Source organism: Acinonyx jubatus, chromosome A1 (genome assembly GCF_027475565.1).
Source record: "Acinonyx jubatus isolate Ajub_Pintada_27869175 chromosome A1, VMU_Ajub_asm_v1.0, whole genome shotgun sequence".
Taxonomy (NCBI): Eukaryota; Metazoa; Chordata; class Mammalia; order Carnivora; family Felidae; genus Acinonyx; species Acinonyx jubatus.
The window spans coordinates 161,918,955-161,942,434 of NC_069380.1; the positions used below are offsets into that span (position 1 = coordinate 161,918,955).

General features: G+C 35.1%; 1 protein-coding gene and 1 long non-coding RNA gene across 3 annotated transcripts in view; one reads left to right on the plus strand and one right to left on the minus strand.

Moving 5' to 3' along the window:
- Nucleotides 1–4,185: 4,185 nt before the first annotated feature.
- Nucleotides 4,186–18,809, minus strand: NUDT12 (nudix hydrolase 12). 2 transcript variants are annotated; one of them, XM_015080450.3, is made up of 7 exons: nucleotides 18,670–18,809; nucleotides 15,807–16,018; nucleotides 14,661–15,247; nucleotides 11,126–11,293; nucleotides 9,725–9,838; nucleotides 7,109–7,308; nucleotides 4,186–6,135 (listed from the first exon to the last, which is right to left on the minus strand). In XM_015080450.3, the coding sequence occupies exons 2-7, from the start codon at nucleotides 16,010–16,012 to the stop codon at nucleotides 6,025–6,027; spliced, it is 1,386 nt and encodes a 461-aa protein (XP_014935936.1). In that variant the 5' UTR covers nucleotides 16,013–16,018; nucleotides 18,670–18,809; the 3' UTR covers nucleotides 4,186–6,024. The 2 variants fall into 2 exon arrangements, with proteins under 2 accessions (XP_014935936.1, XP_014935937.1); XM_015080451.3 differs by having other exon boundaries at nucleotides 15,807–16,014; nucleotides 18,670–18,798.
- LOC128316313 (uncharacterized) overlaps nucleotides 16,796–23,480 on the plus strand; it is a 132,196-nt gene continuing 125,511 nt past the window's right edge. The window contains exon 1 of the long non-coding RNA XR_008299992.1: nucleotides 16,796–18,997. This is a non-coding gene — a long non-coding RNA (uncharacterized LOC128316313). The remainder of the gene's footprint in view (nucleotides 18,998–23,480) is intronic.

Here is a 23,480-nt window from a genome sequence, read left to right on the forward strand (position 1 = left end):
TAGAGGGGAGCCTCGTTGGCTCAGTTGGTTAAGTGGCTGACTCTTGATTCTTGCTCAGGTCAATGATCCCGGGGGTCAAGCCCCATATCAGGCTCTGTGCTGACAGCATGGAGTCTCTCTGGTTGGGATTTTCTCTCTCCTTCTCTCTCTGCCCCTTCCCTGCTCCTTCTGCTCTTTCTAGAGGCAGGAATGTACTTGGGATAAAAGATAATTTAATTGTACACATGTACTATTTGGGAGGCACTGAGACGTCCAAGCAGGTATGTCTAGTAGACACTTGGAGATAGAAATCTGAGAATTAAGTAGTCTTGCAGAAATGTCCAGAGTAACAAGAATATAAGGCCCCACCAGAAAAATGACCAAAACTTAAGGGATTGAATGAGAAATCTGAGACTGGAAGTTCTTTTCTCAATGAAGCATTAAGAAAATTCTGTAAGATAGTCTGTTAAGTGGAAAGATGAAAGGATTTGGAATGAAATACTTGGGTTCAAATTTTGGCTCTCCTATTTATTAACAATGGGACTCTGAGAAAGTTAATGCTTCTTAGCCATCTGTAAAATGGGGATAATGATAGTGACATTCATTTCATAAGGTTTTTTAAGGATAAAATGAAATAATAACTGTCAACATTGTATAAAGTCCTATGTAAATAGTATTATGAGAATAAGCTAAAAAAGAGTTACATTGTCTTAGGAGTTTGTTGTAAATAGGTCCATAAGTAATTCTGAGAAATACGTGGGAGAGAATGGGCAACATAATTTTTACGAAGTTCAGAAATCTGGATTTGAATTAAAGTCACAATTTATTAGTGCTAATGTTAGATTTACTGAACAAGGAGAATATACATACTGGCTTCATGGTGTAAAACAAAACATAGCATTTTATGTAATCATCATAATGATAATCATAGAATATTATTATTTATCATATAGACTATTATGACTTATCATAATAAAATAAAAAAAAGGTTTATTATTCATGAGGATGTACAAAAATGGCTGGGACTAAAGAAAAAGATCAGTATCTTTTCTTTTCTGCATTGAGTTTATTTTCACAAAAAGAACTCTTTTTCACTTCTCTCTTGACTGGTGAGACTTTTTGAAGATGTAGGCTTTAGGCGACGTTATCCCTGTCTCCTGGAAATACACCTTCTCTGCCTCTACAGCCGTGAAAACTTTGAGGTCCACACTGATACATACACATTTTCTCTCTTCATCCTCAATAGTGTCTTCCAGAGCACACAGAATTCCTACTTGCTTACCACTCATGGCAACATTCACTCACATTGAACACCTCACTACAGAACAGAACAGATGATGGTCAGACCAAAGCAGCCCCTGAAATTTGAGCTTGTGTACATCATTAGGGCATCTTATTTGGAGTTCCAAATCCTCCCAACTGGCAGTAGAGTACTCGAACTTGTTTCATAAACACAACAAAACCCAGCAAAAAAGCGCAAAATAACGCTTAGCAGCAAAGCCGTTGGATAAATGGCATTTTAAATTGTTTTTAGCTCCACGGATAGAGAGGACTTCAGCTCACTGCTATCTGAAAGCTGTATAAATATTTATAAAGTACTCTACTGAGGTGTTCAAAACATCACACTGCTCCAATAGACTACAATTTCAGACTGGAGTAAAGTGGACAGGATAAAAAATTAAAAAAAAAATGGAAAAAATAAACCAGACTACATCATTTATCCACTTATGCTGTTCTAAAATAGATATGAGTACTAGTTTCAATTTCTACTTCTGGGTGGAACACTTACCTTAGTAAAAATGAAACTACCTCACAAATTAAGTGTTTAGAATGTTCTTAATCCATCAGAGGTGAGACAGGGAGTTGGTCTGGTATAGTTTCCACGAGCCAAGGACTGGAAAGCCAGAACTTTTTTTTGTTCCTCATGCTAGATTTTGTCTGTCTCTTCTCAGACTAGTTAGAATGAAAAAAAGTCTCCATTAGCAGAAAGTCTGCTTTTTTAACTTAAAATGTTTTAAAATTCCACACCTGCCCCCGCTATTCTGTACAACATCATTATAATGGGAATTGTGAAGGGAGAAATGTCCATTTATGGCTTGTATGCTTAGCCAGAAAAGGGAAACAGTATTCTTGAAGGAATAAAGGTAAAAGTGCTACTTCTACCAAGGAGTACAATTATATGTAGATACCCTGAAGTGAAAATAGAATGAGGAATTTGCCTGCTAGCCCAGTTAACATGTTCAAATGTTTATTTTACAGTTGAGAAAATATTTTTCCAAACAATAAAAGAATTCATATTCCTGATTACCCATTTTCCTATGCCATCTTTATTACCTGAATAACTTTCCTTTTGACCATTCTACTTCGGGCAAATAAAATGAATCATCTGAAAATCCATTGTAGATGATAACAAACTGCACTTGCTTTTATAGAAACTGTTTTGAATTCTACCTGAGTGTCCTGGAAGAAAAAGGACAAGGCGTGGTGTAGGGGAAAAAAAATTTTTTTTCTGCATTGAGTGTATTTTCACAAAAAGAACTCCTTTTCATTTCTCTCTTGACTGGTGAGACTTTTTGAAGATGTAGGCTTTAGGCGACGTTATCCCTGTCTCCTGGAAATACACCCTCTCTGCCTCTCATCCACCCCTGTGGTGTCAAAGCTCCCGAGCATTTGGACCCCTTATGGAGCAGCCTCTACCTGCACTGAAGTCAAATTCTCTCACCCTCTTTTTCCACCCATTTGCAAGTACTTCTGGTTTGCCCCAAGACCTACCTCTTTTACATTTGTAGACAGATAAACCTAATTTTGCACTTTGGAATACTTTGTCCTAGATATTTTTCTACTAGAGAGAAATAGGCCTTTAAAGTGCAACTTCTGTCACTCCTACCTACTCAGCAATGTGTGAACATGAATACACATATATTTATATATATGTACATATATGCATGTTCGTATATATATATTCATATTCAGAATCTAATAGTTGGTTCTCATCCCTAATAAAATTTGCATTGGGGAGATTTTATTCTAAATAATTGATGGATTTGTTTTATAGAACATTTTCACCTGCTATTTTGCAGTATACGCATTAGCAACACAGTTCTAGAACCAACAAAAAACACCTCATGGTCTTACCCTCTGTTGTTCCATTCTTTTCTGTCTTCATTCAAATCTCCAACTTGTTCTTTTAAAGAGTTACTTAAATCATTTTTCCAACTAAATGAAACATGTAGGCTTCTAATTCTTCTAGCCCTTCCAAGAACAGTAAACAGTGAAAAATACAAAATGCAAAGACTAGTAATATGAGACGAGTAATAATAGGTATTAGACTAGACAAATAACTTCATATCTGAAAATAAAAAATTGACTATATATATATGTATGTGTATATAAATATACCTATGACCTAAAATAAAAACTGTCTTCCAAATATGGCTACTTAAAAACATTTTTTTTTTCAACGTTTTTTTTAATTTATTTTTTTGGGGACAGAGAGAGACAGAGCATGAACGGGGGAGGGGCAGAGAGAGAGGGGGACACAGAATCGGAAACAGGCTCCAGGCTCTGAGTCATCTGCCCAGAGCCTGACGCGGGGCTCGAACTCACGGACAGCGAGATCGTGACCTGGCTGAAGTCGGACGCCTAACCGACTGCGCCACCCAGGCGCCCTTAAAAACATTTTTTTAATGTTTATTTATTGAGAGAGAGAGAGCACGAGCATGTGCATGAGTAGGGGAGGGGCAGAGAGAGGGGGACACCGAATCCGAAGCAGGCTTCAGGCTCTGAGCTGTTAGCATAGAGCCTGACACGGGGCTCGAACTCACGGATCCGAACCACAGACTGACATCGTGACCTGACCGAAGTTGGATGCTTAACTGAGCCACCAGGCACTGCCAAATATGGCTACTTTTAAAAGGGCTTTTATACTTGTTGTTTACACATCATTAAACAAGAGAGGATGACTGAAATTGGGCTTTTTTCAGTTTTCAGAAGACATTTATCAAAACATTAAAAAATACGTAACACAAAACAGAAAATAGATAAATATTTTAATGTATTGTTACCTTCATTTCCATTAGAATACATTCATGGTACTTGAACCTTTACCATTTCTTTGCTATTCTTTTTATTTACATATAACTATTCACCTCTTAGAGGTAAGCAATGTTAAAATTTATACTTAATGATTATACTTTATACTTAATGATTATACTTAATGATTTATACTTAATGATTTTCCCTGGGTATAGGATTATCTGAAACTGAATTCATAACTACATTTTGTTGATATTTTGTATTTTATTTTACTATCTGAACATGGAAACCTAGAACTCTGCGATGTAATCTTAGATTCTCTAAGTACATTTGGAGTAAAACTGAACCCCAAGTCATCATACTTAATAATAATCAAGTCACATAATTTTCTACTTTCTTATGAAGTTTAAATTTTATTATGTATCTAAATGTCCAATGTAAGTCAATTTTGTCTACAGTCCTGATACCAATCAACTTTCTTCAATTACTAAGAAAATCATTGTTCATCAGGAAAGTTTTATCTAAGAAAATGATCATATTTAAGTTAAATGATTTTAGTATCTAAAATTGTAATTAACAATATTTGGTAAATTAAATTTGTTCTTATCATCCCTTATTATAATTTATTCTACCTATATTTTTAGTAGTAGTTTCTACTTCCTATTAGAGGGGAGAGTCTTGCAGTGGGCTATCCAGTATAGACCGTTAAAATTAAGTTACTTAACTGTAATTACAATTAATTGTATTAACAATAAGTTGTAATTGTGTAACTTTCATTGATTAATTAGTTGACTCACCTTTAATTAATTAAATTAGTTAAATTCATCTTTCAGGATTTCTTTTTCCTTATCTATAAAAGAATGTCACTGAACTACATATATTATCCTTAAGATCTCTTCCAGTTCTAACATAATAAACAAATTATGTAAGTTTATACATTTATAGACTTAATTTCAAAACAGTCTTAAAATATGACAGTTCTATGTTACAAAATTGTGAATTACTATTTTCCTCTGATTCAGTTCTAAAATACACTTATTTTATAAAGGCTTCTTAGAATACGCTGAAAGAGGGCTAAAATCAAAATGTTGCATTTGAGTTTAATATTAGTAATGATTACATAATTTTTTGCTAATGCAGATATATCCCTTATCACAAAATGACATAAAGCCAGTGTTTTTATTGAATACGTAAATCTATCTGGGAAGTATTTAGCATCTGATTTTTGAGGTGAATTCCTTTCAAATACATGTAATTTCAGTGAAAAAGCAGGGAATTCTGATTTGTCTTAAGAACAACTTTGAGTATAACAGATAGATTAATTGATTTTAGGTTTCAGGGGGAAGTCGCATACACAGTGGTACGCTCTCACTTAAGGTCTCCTTCCATGAAGGCACAATATTCTGATCACTGCAGTTGTTAAGGTAGAAAATTCTTAACACTGATGAAAGCAGACTAGTGGCAACACTATAATAGCACCACTGCTAGAACAAAGGAGCCAGAACAAAAAATGGAATACAATGGGAAGTGAGCAAAAATCAGCTACTGACAACTGAAAGAATCTTTGTAGTAATGAAAAGACTGAAAATGAAGCTTAAAATTCATTAAAATTATTTTGTCTCATTTCTCAACAATAGAAATATAGTGACTGGTCTAATGCTTAAAAAAGGCACTGGAATTCAGGTTTGTTTCCATTTTTAGAACATATATCTTTACAACATGATTTTTTTTTTTATTAGAAATATGGTTTAGTGAGACAGAACTGTGAAGCACAATCAAAAAAATGTTTGGAGAAGGCTAACTCAGATTTAAAAAATTCTGAGGCAGTGTTGTATTTTACAAAAATACAAATTCTATGGTTAAGATGGAAAGTACATGTTGAAAATATTTCTGAATCCTAGTATGGTATTTTGTGTTGTGACATTCTAAAAAGCACCAGATATTTCTATTCTCACTTGAGGAATAAGTGGTATTAGAAGTCAATTAATATTCAAAGTCTAGTTATTTGATTTAGAGATTCGGGTTCATTCCAATCCAGTGTTTGATTAATTGATGTGCAATAGCTCGGCTTGGTGGCACAAAGAATGCCTGCTGCTTCCCTTTGGTCAGAACATCCACAACCTAAAATATACCATAATAAAATGTATTAGGATTTCAACACTGTCACACTTAAATACTATTCTTATGCTTATACAATCCAATTAAACATGATGATTTTTACAGTGAATAACAACAGGAGAAAGTGACAACACCCAAGTTCAACATGCAAAATTTAGTACAGTAATTTTAGTCGATTCAATGAGTTAGTGATTCAATTTAACAAAATATTCCAGAAAGACATATTCTCTTATGAAAGTAAGGTCACAAAAAAGAAAAGTATATGCTCCACATTTATTTTCAAAGTGAAGTCAACTTTTGGAATGGGTTCCCCTTTATAAAATTTTGAAAAAAAAATCTGATTTCTACTTTTTGAGGTTAAGCATAAAATAAAATTAATTTTGTTTAGGCAAAATCAGAAAAGATTTCAGGTCTTCACTACTAATAGTGTATCCATTTTTTTTCTACACAAATACTTTAGGTCATGCAAAACACAGATAAGTAGTTTATCTTGCCTTCTAGTACTGGAGGATAATGTTTTAAAAAGTTCTTGTGAGTGTATCTTTGTTATATAGTTTTTTTATTCTTGTCCTTAAGCATATAAAATGAACAAGAACTTTTCAAAAATTTTAAGCATTTGTATTGATATTTTTTGAGAGCTACTTGTTTTAATGCTGTAAACTAAAATATAAAAAGGTTAAGAATAATATTCCTATTTTTCATCTTTGAAATAATGTTTACCTATTTTAAGTCCATTGAAAGGTATCATTAATCTGAAGGATTGGCATTTGAAATTAGAAAAAGGCACAGAATCATCAACTAGAAGACTCCCACAGAATGAGTTAACATAGGACACATCAATTACACTGTAATCCATGCATGATGAGTGGGCCATAGCATTCATTCAAGTTGTTGAAAACATATATCCTTGCTGCATGCCCAAACTGATACAGTCAGAGAACAATCAATAGAAGAAGGAAATTAAATTGAACTTTACCTGTTCTCTAGTGAACCAGCGGGCATCCTCTATTTCATTCTTGTCAACTTTAATTTCTGTAGACACTGCCACAGCTAAGCAACCAATCATTAAGGAGGAGGGCATTGGCCATGGCTGACAAGAGACATACTGAACATGGCCAACTTTGACTCCACTTTCCTCTTCTACTTCTCTCCGAACAGCATCTTCTATTGTCTCCCCTAATCAAATAGGGCAAAAGAACAAGTAGCTGATGAACATCTCCTAGACATTTTGTGCTCTGAATGGTTCACAAACATTTGGAAATCACTTTGGACAGAAACCCACTTCAAAGAATCAGAATGCAGAGCCTAAAACTAGACTGGAATTCAAGAAAACATGATTTTAGTATATGACCACATGAATAATCAAGATTCCATAACACCTTTCTAAAGGGTCCAAATTTTTAGTTACACTGTAACAATTGTAACATCTACAACTATCCAGCACTGATAATGGCTAAACATTATGCAAGCATTTTATATATTATCTCATTTATTTATTACCACTAAATAGTTACAAATTATTATTACAAGATTTTTATAAAAGGCTAAAATTTCTTATGTAAGGAATTTTTTTTCTTATGTTGTCAAAAAATCATTGCAGATAACTTTTCTCAAAAGAGTTGAAGACCACATAAAACTAAAATTCTAAAAACCACTGAAAATGAAAGTATTTTTTCTTTCTAAATGTTTTTGTTCTTCTAGAGGACTGTTGACTCAGCTATGTTAAATAATGCCTATAAATATACTTTATATTTCTGATTTTTTTGGAATTGAGAAGTAGAATAAAGGTTTCTAAGTTAAGTTTATCTGAAAGTTTAAAAATATTTTGCTATTTAAATGTAGCTTTTTATTTGAAATAGATTTATATAAGGCTATGGGTGGTGCAGTTGGTTAAGTGTCAGACTTTGGCTCAGGCCATGATCTCATGGTTTGTGTGCTGGAGCCCCACATTGGGCTCTGTGCTGACAGCTCAGAGCCTGGAGCCTGCCTGAGATTCTGTGTCTCCCTGTCTCTTTGCCCCTGCCCTGCGTGTGCTCTGTCTCACTCTGTCTCTCAAAAATAAAAATCAAAAACATTAAAAAAATTGAAATAGACGAATATATATTTCCTATATTAAAATTAACAACTTATGTTCACCAAAAAATATAGTGGAAAGGTAAGTCATAGACTAGCATTAAGATATTTGCAAGACCATAGCTATAGATTAGCATATTGTAAAACTCGTAAAATAGAAAAAAAAGGTAAACAACCAAAACAAAATTAGACAAAGAATATAAACATGCAAAATTCAGAGAAAATGAAAATTGGATGGCTAAAACACATTTGAAAAAGATGCTCCATCAGCACAGTAGTGAAAACTACAGTGACATTATTTCATACCCATCAGAATGGCAAATTATAAAGTATGAAAATCCTAACTTAGTGAAGATGTGGAATAACAGAACACTTCATATGCTGTTAGAAAGAGTGTAAATTGGTAGGGACACTTCAGAAAACAACTTGGCAACATCTACAAAAGGTTAGGATTCTCATATACTATGAGTTAGCAATTCTATTCTCAAGTTTAAACCCTTCATGACTCTTGCAAATGTGCACAAGTAGTAACATAAGAATATTCTTGGGGGTGTTTACAATAGCAGAAACTCTGATATAAACTAAACATCCAACAGCAGAATGGGTAAGTTGAATAATATTTATAAATAAAGTGGTACACAGCAGTTAAAAAAACAGTCTAGAGTTATTAGAGACAGCAGAGTGATTAACAGCATGGACTCAGCCAAAATGTCCAGGTTTGTATCTCTGCCCTACCTACTCACTAGCTATTTGATCTTGGGCAAGTTATCCAGCTCCTGTACCTTAGTGCCCCATCTGTAAAACTGCTGTAATAGTACCTATTTTATAAAGCTGTATAAGGATCATATGATTCAATATATGGAAAGCCTTCGAAACAGAGTGGCACAATGTATGTTTACTATTATTACTAGTGCAGATTAATACTGGAAGCTAAGATTAAACATGTATATTAATTATCATTTACTCCACAAATTATTTATTGAACTCTTAGTATATATAAGGCACTGTTCTAAGGGTTTGGGCTACAACTATGAATGAAGTAAGGTCCTAGCCCTTATGGAACTTACTTTCTGGTGTGAGTAGATAATAAATAAGTAGATAGATAAACAGCTGCAAACATACATAAGATCATACATACATACATACCATGTCAGGTGGTGATGAGTGCTGTAGGGAAAAGTCAGGCAGGATGACAGAATTGTGAATGTAGGGTACGAGGCTAACTAATGTATTTGGGGCTACCTGAGAAGGCCTCTTTGAAAAGGTGACACAGTTGAGTCCAGTGAGGTGTAAGTGATACAGATACCTTGTGTAATAGCAGTATATTAAAGAAGAAATGTTGAATTATCAAAACCAAATTATTCTAGTAAAAACAAAATTATACCACTTAAAATACACAGAAAAATAATTTAAAAAGATCCCAATTTCATAGCATGAGAATTTGTCAAATGCTATCTAGAATTTTTATTTGTGAATTATAAGTTAAAGGAAAATTAAAGTTATGAAGAAAAAGGCTTACCAGGTTCAATAAATCCAGCAAGGCAAGTAAACATGCCTGGGGGAAATCTTTTCTGCCTGCCTAAAAGGCATTTGGTCCCATCTGGATGAATAACTTGCATGATTACCACGGGATCTGTTTTTTTAAAAATAAGATGAATGAATGATAGAAAAAAATAATTTAGACTCATTGTGTAAAATCACTGTCGAATACTATAATAAGTTGTATCTCCTAGAACAAGACTCTTGTCTAGTTATGTGATTGTTTCTTTCTGCCTGATGACAAAGTATTTCAGGGAAATTGCACAGCATATTATAAACTAAAGGAAGACCATTTCTGTCTTCTAAATAGCAACAATTATTATATATGTATGGTATGCTAGGCATATTGTTATTTTTCAATTATAAAAAAGTTACAGAAGATATTACATGGCATAAAGAAAATACAAATTTTACTATGTAAATGTGAATTTCCCTCTCCCTTCCATCCTAATCCTGAACAAAATGTTTTTAAAAGCTAATGTGGCTTGGGGCGCCTGGGTGGCTTGGTTGGTTAAGCGTCCGACTTCAGCCAGGTCACGATCTCGCGGTCCGTGAGTTTGAGCCCCGCGTCAGGCTCTGGGCTGATGACTCAGAGCCTGGAGCCTGTTTCTGATTCTGTGTCCCCCTCTCTCTCTCTGCCCCTCCCCCGTTCATGCTCTGTCTCTCTCTGTCCCCAAAATAAATAAACTTTGAAAAAAAAAATTTAAAAGCTAATGTGGCTCTATGATTAAATTTTAAGCCATTAAAAAAATAAAATTTAAATTAAGTAACAGTTTATTTCCCAGAAGTCACTAATCCACTAGGTCATGACTGAGAACAGGAATCAAATGTAAAATGCTCCTGAGCAGTGAAAACAGGGTTCACCAAGTCATGCACTTTACTACCAGGAGACCTGCTCAGATATTGCTCAGACTATCTATTTTTTTTTTCACAAGTTTTAAAGGACTAGGTTCTCAGATTTCCAAACCTACAGGAGACTCCAAAGCAGCAATTAGAAGGAGGAGAGCAGGAGGCAGACACCAGCAGTGATGAAAAGCTAGTTTTACTGCTTTGGTGATGCCTCAAACAGGCACTGAAATGTTGGGGCTTTTTTTGTTTGTTTGTTTCTGCACTACATGGATCCAGATTGGTGGACTTTTGAAATCACCTATTTTAATACATCAAATTCGTATTGATTAGTCATTTCTTAACTATGAGTTAATTATATACAATGTCCCTTACTTAAAAGTCATGAAAGTATACATACTTGTAGTCTTAAGAGTTAAACATACTTTTAATAAAAAGGTAAACCCCTGAACAACTCAAAATCTTGTCTTCAGAGAATGTCTTATTCCCTAAGATTCCAGATGGCTGAGATTTCACTGTAGATGAAAAGGCTTACCAACTCTTGGATAGGATGTATTGTGAACACCGTGGAGGCTAGGACAGCCTTCTTTTAAGCATACTCTTTTGTAGCCACCTTCTTCGATTTTAGTTGTACTTCCACACGTTGGGCAGAACTTATATCGACTGTGCCAGGCAAGAACAGATCTTGCTTGAGCTACAACCCCTTTAAGAGAAGCATAAAAAGTTTTAATTCTGTGATAAACCATAAACAAATTAATATCAAAGTAAAATGTTAAGTCAGTAAAGGCATACTCTATATTTTCTGAGTAGCTCTGTGATCAACGATGTTAGTATTCCTATTTTTATGATGTGTATATTTCTTTTAAAGTAAAAGATTTAATCCAACAGATGACAAATGAAAATTAGATTTAACTTTAATATGAACTAATAAATACAATTCTCATATAACACAGATGTACTAACATCTATCTTATATACTATATTACCTCAGGCTTTTACTATAGATGATTTTTAAATTTTGGATATACAAGATTCTAGTGTATAGTGATTTTATAAAAATTGACTTTATAATAGTGACTTTTACAAAAATACATTACAAAGCCAGTTCCTAATTTAGACTTGGACTATATAAAAAAAAATATTAGTAGGAAACTGTAGGAACTTCTCTTTTCCTGGGTGATTAAACTACTGCTCCTTGTCACTGTGAAACATATCCTGTTTACAACTGGAAACTTAATGGAATGTTAAAAAAATACTGTATTTATAACATTCATGGTTAACTTTGTTCACGAAAAAAAATGCCTACATGAAAAAAATCTTAGTATATATATACTTTGGCTAGATACCCTGGTATTTCAAAAAAGAATATGGCCTGACCAGAAATATTACAACTGAAGCAATAAAACTGGAAATGCTACATTTACATTTGCCTGACAAACTTGCTCTCCCTAAAATACATTATTTGGTCTAAGGATTTTTGAAATAAGCAAAGTAACCATAAATAACAATATTTTAAACTGGGAAACAAAAACTAATAAACCATACATAAAAATAAATGTAATACTGAAATTCAATGAACCACAGGCAACATTAAATATTTGTCTACTACATTACCTTGTAGTATGTAATTTATGCTAAATATCTACATTATTTCAATATTGTTTCAATAAGACAAGCTAATATTTATTGAGTACATACTATATGCCAAGCATCATGCAAAGATGTTTGTATACATGATTTTATGTATGTATGTATGTACGTATTTATGAATGAATGAATGAATGAATGAATGAATGAAGAAAACAGGTATATTTTTATTGGACTGCCTGAAACAGAGGATAGTGTAGTATGGATGGACAGTATGAATGACAAATAATACAAATATATTTTATGTGAAATAAAAAGCAGCTCAATGGGTTACATCATCTTATTTAATGGTTAGAGCAGTGATATAGGTACTATTATTATCTTTTCCTGAAGGAGGAAAATGAAGCACGAAGAGGTTACATTAACTATGTAAGTTTATACACTAAGTGAATGAAAGGTCCTCAGTTTCCTAACTATTAAAAAAAGAGAGAGAGAGAGAGAGAGAGAGAGATCGTTATGATATTAAACTTATATTGCTACAAAGAAATTTTCTTTAAAAAGTGCAGGGTTGGGTAGGTCAGTCGGTTAGGTGTCTGCCTCTTGGTTTCAGCTCAGGTCATATCTCATGGTTGGTGAGTTCAAGCCCTGCATTGGGTTCTGTGTTTACAGGACAGAGCACAGCTGGGGATTCTCTCTCTCTCCCCTTCTCTCTGCCCATCCCCCCCCCCCCCCCCCCCCCCGCCAAATAAATAAACTTAAAAAAAAGTGCAACTTTGGGGCTCCTAGGTGACTCAGTCGGTTAGGTGTCTAACCCTTGATTTCAGATCAGGTCATGATCTCACGGTTGTGAGATCAAGCCCTGCATTGGTCTTCATGCTGGGCTTGGAGCCTGCTTAAGATTCTCCCTCCTACTCTGCTTCCCCTGAGTGTGCGCATGTGCTATTATAAAAAATTATGTGTTCTCCACAGATGTGAAGAATAAAACATTATCAATCCAGACATTGGGAGGAGGCATCTAAGCAGCCTCTGGAAGGGCCTACCACACATTTAAGGGAAGGTGGACACTGAGAGTGACCTCTTCGTTACCTCCCATTAACTTTTCAATCAACCATAATTTAGCTTATATTCCTTCCACTCCACTGATATTCCACTTGTTAAATTCATCAACAGCTTCATATTCTAAAACCAAAGATCCTTTAAAAAAATCTTTTCTATCTTACTCAAATTCTCAACAGCATTTGGTATATTTGACCACTCCCTTGAAATACTTTGCCATCTTGGTTTCCATGAGCATTCTCCTGTTTTCCTCTTAGGTTGTAGCCACACTGTCAACAATACCTTTGATGGCTCCTCTGTTTCTACCTGACTTCAAAATTTAGGGGGATTTACATGTGATTCTAAGGCTTTTTCTTGCTTGCTCTCAATTCTCTAAGTAATCTCAGTAGTTCCCTGAGATTTAAATATCACCTTCATGTTGATGACTCCCATATGGGTATTTCTAGTTTAGACCTCTCCTCTGTGTTCCAGATTCTAATATCCTTCTCTAAGACTAAATATGCCCAAAACTAAAATCTTATTTCTTTCAAGTCTGTCTTGCTTCCTTTGCTCAACTTGTCACCCTATGCTATTTTATCAAGAAATATCACTACCTACCAAATTACAAAAGTCTCAAACCTAGCAATTATTCATGATCTTTTTTCTTCATCGTTATATATCCCAAACCCAATCCATCAACAAGTGCTGATGATTGTCTCTCTAAAATATATCTTGAACATGCCCCCTTTTCTCCACCTCTGTCACCTTCATTCAGGCTGTAGTCCAGGTTACTATCTCCTCTCACAGTAGTCTCAACCTACTGATCAAGCCCTATCAATTTTACCTCCAGAACATCTCAAACTCTCCCTTTCTCTCCATCAACCCAATCCACTGTAATCTCTTAGCTAGGCTACTGTAACCTTCAATCCCCTCTAATAAGACTTCTGACTTCACAATTAATTACCTACAATTCATGATCTACAAAGCAGGCAGAGTGAGGGGTTTTGTTTTTTGTTTCTTTTTAAAACATAGGTCAGATTACAACATTTAAATGAACTTTAGAATAAAACTCCTAATTTCTTACCATGGCATATAAGATCCCACCTGAACTAGCATACCCAGCAACAGCAAACAAAATAGTCAAGGTCTTTGCCATCAGGCTCAGTGTATAGCAGGTGCTTAATATTATTCAGTGAAGAATCAAATAAAACCAGCATGCAGTAGGATTAATTCTAGGGAAACTAATCTTGGCTGATTAGAACTGCTGTAACTGCTCAGGAGAGTAGTCCCCTAGAGTGAGAACTTCAGGAAATTTCTAATGAAGATAGCCTAACTTCATAGCTTGATGAAAAAAGTGTGCCTCCTAGAAAATGCAGATACATATAATTCCAACCCAGTTCCCAAAACCAGATTATTAGCAATACAAGTAAACCGTATTCACTTCTTACCAGCTTCTTTTTCTTTCAACTGCAGAAGAGCTGGCATTGGAGGATGAAGAAAATAACAATTTTCATGCCTTTGCTTAAATTCTTCAGCAGCAACAGGATCTATACCTAGAGCAAACCAGGCAACCAACCCATCTTCTTCTCTTGGGACTTCTGAAGCATAATTAAATGACTCTTTCTTCACTTCAAGTTCTACTCCGAGGAAAATCAAGGTGATCTTTTCAGGCTGAGCCAAATAATCTTTTATATCTGTGTAGCTCAGCTGACAAAGCCTGACTTCCGGCTGTTGGAAACTTTCTTTATTGCCACCTAGAGTAACCAAGGGATTTAAATCTGAGAAAAGGATATAAACTGTGGCTGGATGGCTTTCTTTAGCTAGTAGCCAATCAGAATTATTTCTTTTTTCACTTTTTCGGTCTAATAGTGTTCTGCTAAAATAATTTTCACATTCTTCCACTTCCTTAGTTAGGAACCAAGGCTTCATCCCACCTTTAGCATTAGCTAGTAAGTTAGCTATATGCTTATAACCCCAAAATTTAGCAATGTCCAGTGCAGTCTGCCTTGATTTATTGACAATGGATCTGTCACACCTACAAATGGAAAGAAAAATAAAATAGGAAATAAAAATTTTCTTTAATATTTATTAAAGTAAAATATTTCCAGATGCACATAATAGCCCTCTAATCATTATTACATGTTTTTTTTTTTTTGTACATGATGTACTAATGGGAAGGTTAAAAGACATAATCATAAATGATGCAAAGTTAGAGATAGCAAGATATTTAAAATTTTTGGAGAACTGTAAAATAAAAAACAGTAGGTTTTCTGTGCTATAGGAAGAAATTACAATTTTACAAGGGGTTCTTGATAGCCATAGTGGGTAGATCCACATTTTCTACCTGGGAGAAAAAGATTAGACTAACTCATAAATTTGCTTTGTTATTAAGTATGAAGGGTTCCTCTCTCAATAGAAGAAGTTAAAAGTTTTTAGTTAGGTATTTTTCTATGTTTTTATATAATAAAACTGGTCAACAAGTTATTTAGAAGTCCTTTGGTATAAATATGGCTACATGAAAAATTTAAAAGGAAATATGTAACCCAGAAATGAAACCACAGAGCCCTTCAAGTAGTAGTGCCTAAAATGTTTACCCTTTGTCAAGTAGAAATTGGACAACATCTGGGTGCCCATTCCTTGCGGCATACATTAAAGCAGTCCAGCCATTTTCAGAAGTTTCGTTGAGAAGAGATGGAGAATGACTGAGGATTACTGTTAACCTGGCAATATCTCCTTCTGCAGCTGAACAGTGAAACTGGGAAATTATTTCTTGCTTTGGGCTTCTTTTTATAGAAGACATTTCTTCCTTAAAAAAAAGGAAAATAGAAAAAAACCTTTCATTTTCATTTGCTTTTGGTTCAATGCTAGAACATTATGTGAATGCTGATATAATTAGAATAGGCATGGTTTCTAAAGCTATATACTCTTCAAAAGGTCATTTATAGCCAACTGTCATCATAGTATACATTTCAAAATTGTTATCAGTTGAGAATTTTAAATATAATTCACCATGGGGGGTGTATAACACAATGTATAAAGATCTTTGGCAATAAAAGAGAATGGGGGGGCATATCCTTGAGAGGGGGTGTCAAGGTACCTGAGGCAGATCAGAGAGATTTCAATATAGATCAAGGGAATGAGAGGGGTTAAAGCAGACAGAAGTCAAGTCAGAAGGTTTTTAGCAGATGATAACTAGTATTCTCTTAAGGCAATGTTGTCAGAAATAGGTGCCTGCCTTTAGGAAAATTATGATCCTACAGCTAATTTATTCGAAACCTGTGTTACGTTTCACTTGAAAACACTTTTTTGCATTCCCTTGTACAATTAATTCTATAATCCACGTGGGACTATTTTTGTTCATGGTGTAAAGTAGCAGCAAGATTCATTTTTATCCAATGGATAATCCATTTGACTTGGCACCATTCTTGAAATTACCATCTTTGTCCCACTGTGCTGCAGTTGTCATCCTTGTCATAAATCAAATGACCATGTATTTTGGATCTCTCATTGAACACTGTGCTGGTGGTCACTTTGTCAAAACTTGAATGACAGAAACTATTTAAACCATTAACTTTGTCTGCTTTGTTACTCCATTTTTTTCAGTAAGAACAAAATATATAGAAAATGTTTCCTACCTCTTTATAAAAATTGTCTTATTGTGGATTGAATGTGGTAGGGCACAGACTAAGCAATACTTTGTGGAAACAGTTCATGCTTAAGTTCTCTACGAGTTATGTTCTGAGAACAAAGTACTTTTTAAGGTATGAATTTTCGTTTAGTGAAATGCTACTAAGAATTGACTTGTGATTCTGACTAGACTTCTATCACTTTAAGCAATAAGATATTTAGCCTAAAAAGGAAAGGTTATAATCCACACATTTTGACTTCTTTTGTGTCTAGTGTTCTCACAATGCAATTTGGCTGATCAATTTTATAGGAGTATGAACAAAATTTAGGGGAAACATGGGCCAAAAAGATTAACTGTTCACCTTTCCTGTTTGTATTTTTCTGCTACTTATAAAAAAGGTCAAATCTGACTACTCACAAAAGGGGAGGGGTGTGTGGGTATGTGTGTGTGTGTGTGTGTAAACAGGTGATGGGGATTAAAGAGCACTCTTATGACGAACACTTAATAGTGTACAGAACTGCTGAATCACAATATTGTACGCTTGAAACTAACATAACACAGTATGTTAACTATACTGGAATTAAAACAAAAAGCTTAAGAAAAAACTACTCACAGGAATAGTGAAAATATGTTTACAACTTAAATTAGAAGGAGTGATTTCTATATTAGAAAACAACTTTTTATTTCTTTTGATTTACTATAGAATTTATCTCACTGTTCTCTTCATATTGAGATTTCTAAATGCTTTACGAATATTATCAATAACAAAAACTACAACTTTCCAGGACTTTATTTTGAATTATTGCCGTATACTGACTCATGTATGGTCTCCCTTCCAAGTTGCCTTTCCCGTAAATTGATTTTCCACAAAATATCACAAAGATTCTTCAGTTAGGTTTTCTTTAAGCAATATTTTACTGTCTTACGTTCTGAGGTCATTCATTTCTTCACCTTCCCAAGAGGCCACGCCACAGGACAGAGTGCAAAACTGCCCTCCAAAAATATAGTACTATTCACTATCCCCAGTACAGTTCTTAAGGATTCAATATTCTCAGGAGAAAGGAAGCTTTTTTTTTTTTGGCAGAAAAGCCATCTAGAAACAGAACCGATTCTCATTCCAGAAAATTACACAAAATCTGAAATCCAGCTCGGCTGCTGGATTTATTTTTTTCGTTTCTCATTGACGGGTTTCCCACAAGGATTTGAAGGTAGGATAAGGTGATTCATTTAGCTTAATGCCGCCCTTGCTTTCCAAAAAGAACAGACCATTCTGAGAGGTCGTTTAAAGAAGGTTAAAAGGGCCTTAGATTTTAACGAAACCACATCCATTTTTACAGATGTGTACCGGGGCCCGTGCCTCGCTCAATGTCACATGGTTCAAGAAACAGGGCAGAGTTCAAGTACGGCTCTGTCAGTGAAGTCACTGCCCATTATTTAACGATTTCCACGTCCTTGGGCATTCGAGGTGGCCATTTAACCAGTCAAGCAACACGTACGCACTCTCTCTCCAAACGCTTAAATGCCTTGAGATAGTTTCTTTTCTTGTTATTACTGTGAGATTCCTTCTTTTAACGTGAATCTACAGTTGAAGCAGCATTTTGTTTTCCCCACCTCAAAGACTTGACTGGAAAACCAGCAGCAGCCGAGAGGCTGCGCCCCCGGCCCCCATCGGGAAGCTCCCGCGCCAGCACCCGCACCGCACCCCGAAACTGCGCCAAACAACCCAGCATGGCCAGGCCGACAGCGCTGAGATCAAAAAGCACTGAGAACTGGCCACCCAACCCAGAGCGGGCACCGGGGACGACTAACTTGCCGTTGCTGTTACTAACCAAAGGTAACCAGAATAGAGGAAAGCAGGATACTGCTGCAAGACCGGGAAAACCCCACGCTCACTCTTCCCGGTGTCGGAAAGAGCCTTCCTGACTTCCGGCGGAGGGTCGCTGTCCTCGCACGGTTTTATGGGAAATGTAGTTTGAGGATCACAAATTGTGCGTGATCAGTGAAGGGGAGGGACTTGGGGGTGAACGCGTTCGGGAGCCTGGGCGGGGAGGTCACTGCTGTTAAGGTCCAGCTTCTTGGTGGTGAGTCAGGGGCTGGTTTTCCTTTTCCGTCATACCGAGACATGTGAAGTGTGGTGCGGACGATGGAAAACCTTAGGTGTGTGGAAACGGTTTTAAATTTTTCAGTATTTCACACCAGTCACCTAATCTCTCCTGTATGCTTCAATGCAGTGGCGTGTTCAAAGTCGACTTGCGCGTTGAATAAACCTGGCATATTGGCGGGACCAACTTACTCCAGTATATGACCTTAAATAAGTTCTGGGCCTCTGAAACTCAACTCCTCATGTGCAAAATGGTACTATGTATTGATTCTTCATTCATTTAATCGTCCTTTGAAGGGTGTATATCAAGCTCCCATAACACCTCTTTGGGTTATGAGGTTAAAAGAGGATAATGCATTCAAAGCTCTTAGGAAGTTGAGGGTTTAGCTAGTACTCACAACACCATTATTTGTGCTGTTAATTATTTCATTTCCTAAAGCCTAAAGAAGTTGCGTGAGTTCGAGATTACAAAGCTAGGTTTTGGTAGTCTCCTGGACCAGAGTTTTTTTCTTTACTGAAATGCATCCTTGGCATTCAGCATATTAAGGAGTCTGTTATGTTAAGGTTGACCACTGCTTCCTGCCTGAATTTGAGATATTGGAAGCTTTCTCTCATGACAGTGAAATTATGTATACCGGTCGACATTTGCTTTCATTACTGCTGTTTTTATTCTTTTTCTTTTTTTTGCTTTTGTATTTTTTTTTCCAAAGTGAATGAATGAATGAATGAATGAATGAATGAATGAATGAATTTAGTAACCTCTACACCCGTTGTGGAGCTTGAAATCAGTATGCCAAGATCGAGAATTGTGTGCTCTTCTGACTGAGCCATCAGGCACCGCATCTTCACTGCTTTTTAAACCTGTGTACTGTGCTTTTTTCTGTGAGTAGTTGTCTTTAGTCTTTAATGATTTCCAGGATCACATAGGACCTCAGAAATACTAAGTTTTAGTTAACTCACTTGGAATACCCAATCTTGTATTCAAACTTATATTACATAGATTAGTATAAGGAGCACTCATATATTAATCATATGGTGTAAACAATTATAAATATGTAGTCATTCCAGTCTTTAGTATTCTTGTGAAGTAAACACCAGACACTATATTATTTTATTAATAAATATTTAAGGGTAAGCTTTTTGGAATTATGAATATATATTTAAGATGTAAAATGGCTCCTAAAAAGAATATAACTATGTCATTAGTACAACTAAAATTTTAACAGTAATTCCATAATATAGAAGAGATGTTCAGTATCAAATGTTATTGTCTCAAATTTTCTTTAATATATTTTACGGTTGATTTGCTCAAATCAGGACTTTAAAAAGTCTCCACATTACATGTGATGTTTTTTGATCTATAGATTCTCCTGTAGTTTTTCTTGCAGTTTACTTGAGAATAATGATTATCTGCTCTGTAGAGTTTCCCATATTCTGAATTTTGTAAATTGTATTCTCACATTATCTTATTGCCTATATTTCTTGTAAACCGGCAGTTAAATCTACAGGATTTTTCAGATTAAAAAAAATTTTTTTTCAATGAGGAGACTTTATAGGTGTTATTTATTACCTATTATTTTACATTAAGTGGCATACACTGATTGTCTATTTCATGTTACAGTTGGTTATTGGGTTTAGATATTGTTAGGCTGATAAAGTTTATGATAAACATAAATTATCCCATCAACTTGCCAGCTAATAGTTTTAGTAGCCATCAATTATTATTGCTTACTTCCATTATTTCATTACAAGTCGCAAAATGATGGTATTCTTATTTGATCATGCTACATTTATTAACAGAAATTCTCTTTTATAGTGAAGAACTTTACCTCATTTAGTACAGTTTACACAGAAAAAAATGGCATAAATGTGAAATTTTCTCATTTATTTCCTAGTTTTTAGAATAATGAGTTAGTTCCCTAATATCCTTCAAGTTTGTTTTTTAATTTTTTTAATGTTTATTTATTCTTGAAAGAGAGAGATAGAATCCGAAGCAGGCTCCAGGCTCTGAGTTGTCAACACAGAGTCAGATGTGAGGCTCAAACTCATGAACCACAAGATCATAACCTGAGCCAAAGTCAGACACTTAACCAACTTAGCCACCCAGGCGCCCCCTTCAAGTTTTTAAATATACTTAGGAACTCATGGATGTTAAAAATTTTAATATATTTCAAGTTATTGAAGATATTATTATCTAAAAATATTTCTATAATATTTATTATTTTGATGTTCAGATTACTTCTTTGGTCAGTGGGAACCCTAAGTGGGTCCCTGGGTTCTTTTGATCAGACTACTGTAGTGTTTGACAGTTTACTTCCTTTCTGGCATGACAAAATATTTTAAGTTCTTACTGTAAATATTCTGCACAGATCTGGAATCAGTCCTTTTTCCAAGGAATATTGGTTCCTTTTAGTAGAAAATGGTATTTAGAAACCATTGGTATTTAGATACCATGGTTCTTTGAATTTCAAGTGCTCATCGCTAATAGGTTACTGAATCCTTTCTGCATGTAATCCTCCCCCAACGAAACTGAACAGATTCAGTTCCTATCCTATAGGATTTTACATTCCAAGGACAAGATTGGTGCCAACATGGATATTAATGCCATAAAGTAATGTTTTTATTTTATTAATTGTCCTGCTTGGACACTTAATGTTCCTCAATACCTGGGGAAAAAGTTAAAACTCTTTAGCCTAGCATTTCTGCCTTCTGTAATATGGACCCAACGCATATTTTTTGCCATATTTTCCCAAGAATATCCTATATAAACTGTTTCCATGATCTAGCCAAACTGGCTTATAACTGATCTAGGATGCCTCTTATGCTTTCTTACCTCAATGCTTTTGCTCATGCCACATTTCCTAACTTAAATGCTTCCCTTAACCAAATCCAACCCATTTCTCAGAGTCCAGCTCAAATCACACTTCTGATGGGTCTTCTAGATTATTTCCATCCACGTGTTGATCAGTTTACCACCAATATACCCTTGCTCATGCCATGTCAGTGTTTGCTGGCTGTTACATAGAGCAATCGTATTCCTTTGCCTGAGGACTCTTTCTTGTCACCAGAGCCCACTTTGCCTTCCTGCTCAGTAGACCAGCAATGCCAGATAATTAATACTGCCTGGGAGTATCCCTCAGTTAATGACTGACATGAATGACTATATAAAACTATATAAAACCCTTTTCACCCTTTCACATACTGGCTACACTGCTGTAAACTGGTTGCCAGATGTCCCCAGAGGAATTATTATTATTATTTTTATTTCTTTTTAATCCACAGTGGATACTTGATTAATAACCAACCCTTTATGCTTGACTTTCCTTCAAGTTTCACTTCTGTCTTACCTTACCATTGCTTTTTCCTATATAACCAATTGCATATGAATCTTTGTCTCAGGATTTGCTTCTGGGCAAACGTTAACTAAAACAAACATTTTTTTGCGCTACCTGGGTGGCTCAGTTGGTTAAGTGTCTCACTTCAGCTCTCAGGCTATGATCTCACGGTTTATGGGTTCGAGCCCCACATTGGGCTCTGTGCTGACAGATTCAAATTCTGCATCTCTCTCCCCTACTCATGCTCTGTCTCTGTCTCTCTCTATCTTTCAAAAATAAAATAAACATAAAAAATGTCAACAAACTTTTTTTCCTCTTTTTAGTTCATAATCTCTACTATATAGTAGTTAGCCTCCTCTGCATAGTTTGGGAGAATCACCAACTATCATTAAATATATAAATCCCTATTACCACTCATTCTGGGACACACTATATCCTATTGTATATATGAGAATTGCTGTTATTGCAAACCAGTGCATGGAATTTGGATTGATTGCCTTTGAGTTGAATAATTTGGAGTTGAAGTTTGAAACCACGAATTTCTCCCTGCCCATCCATAGCATTGTTTTACATGCTAAAATGGCCTATCTCTCATTATCACCACCCCTTTAAGAGTTCATGGTCCTTTTGTTGTACTTTTTAGTTTTAGCTGCTCTGGAAAGTTAGTCTCTACCTTTTTTGGGTGCCCTGCAAATGAATATTGTATGTAACACACAGACTGTTTCTTAAGGCAGAAATATGCCCACTGTATCCTGCAAATTTAGTGAAAATCCATCTAGTCCATCCATTCTTGAAACTTGAGTTTATGGATAATATAGAAATAAAAGTTTATGTAGATAATTTTATTTGGTAATTAGCCTTATACTTTCTGAAGGTATGTCTTATTCTTGTCACACATTGCTTTAAAATTTTGGTATTAACTCACACTTCATATATTTTTGCCTTATTTTCTAAAAGATTGTATTTTTTTAAGTGAAGAGTCTGATTTAAAAAAAATTAAATATGATAATAGCTGCTTTTCTTTCACATGTAAGGCACTTAATAACATTGATGGTTGATGGTGATGAGATATGCTGGGAAGCGTGCTTTAACTCTACAATTTAGAGGTTAATTCCATAAAAGTGAGAGTATCTTGAACTTTACATAAGGTCCTTATTGCAAGATAATTTCACATGTAACTATAGTTAGGGGTGTTTCTAATTTG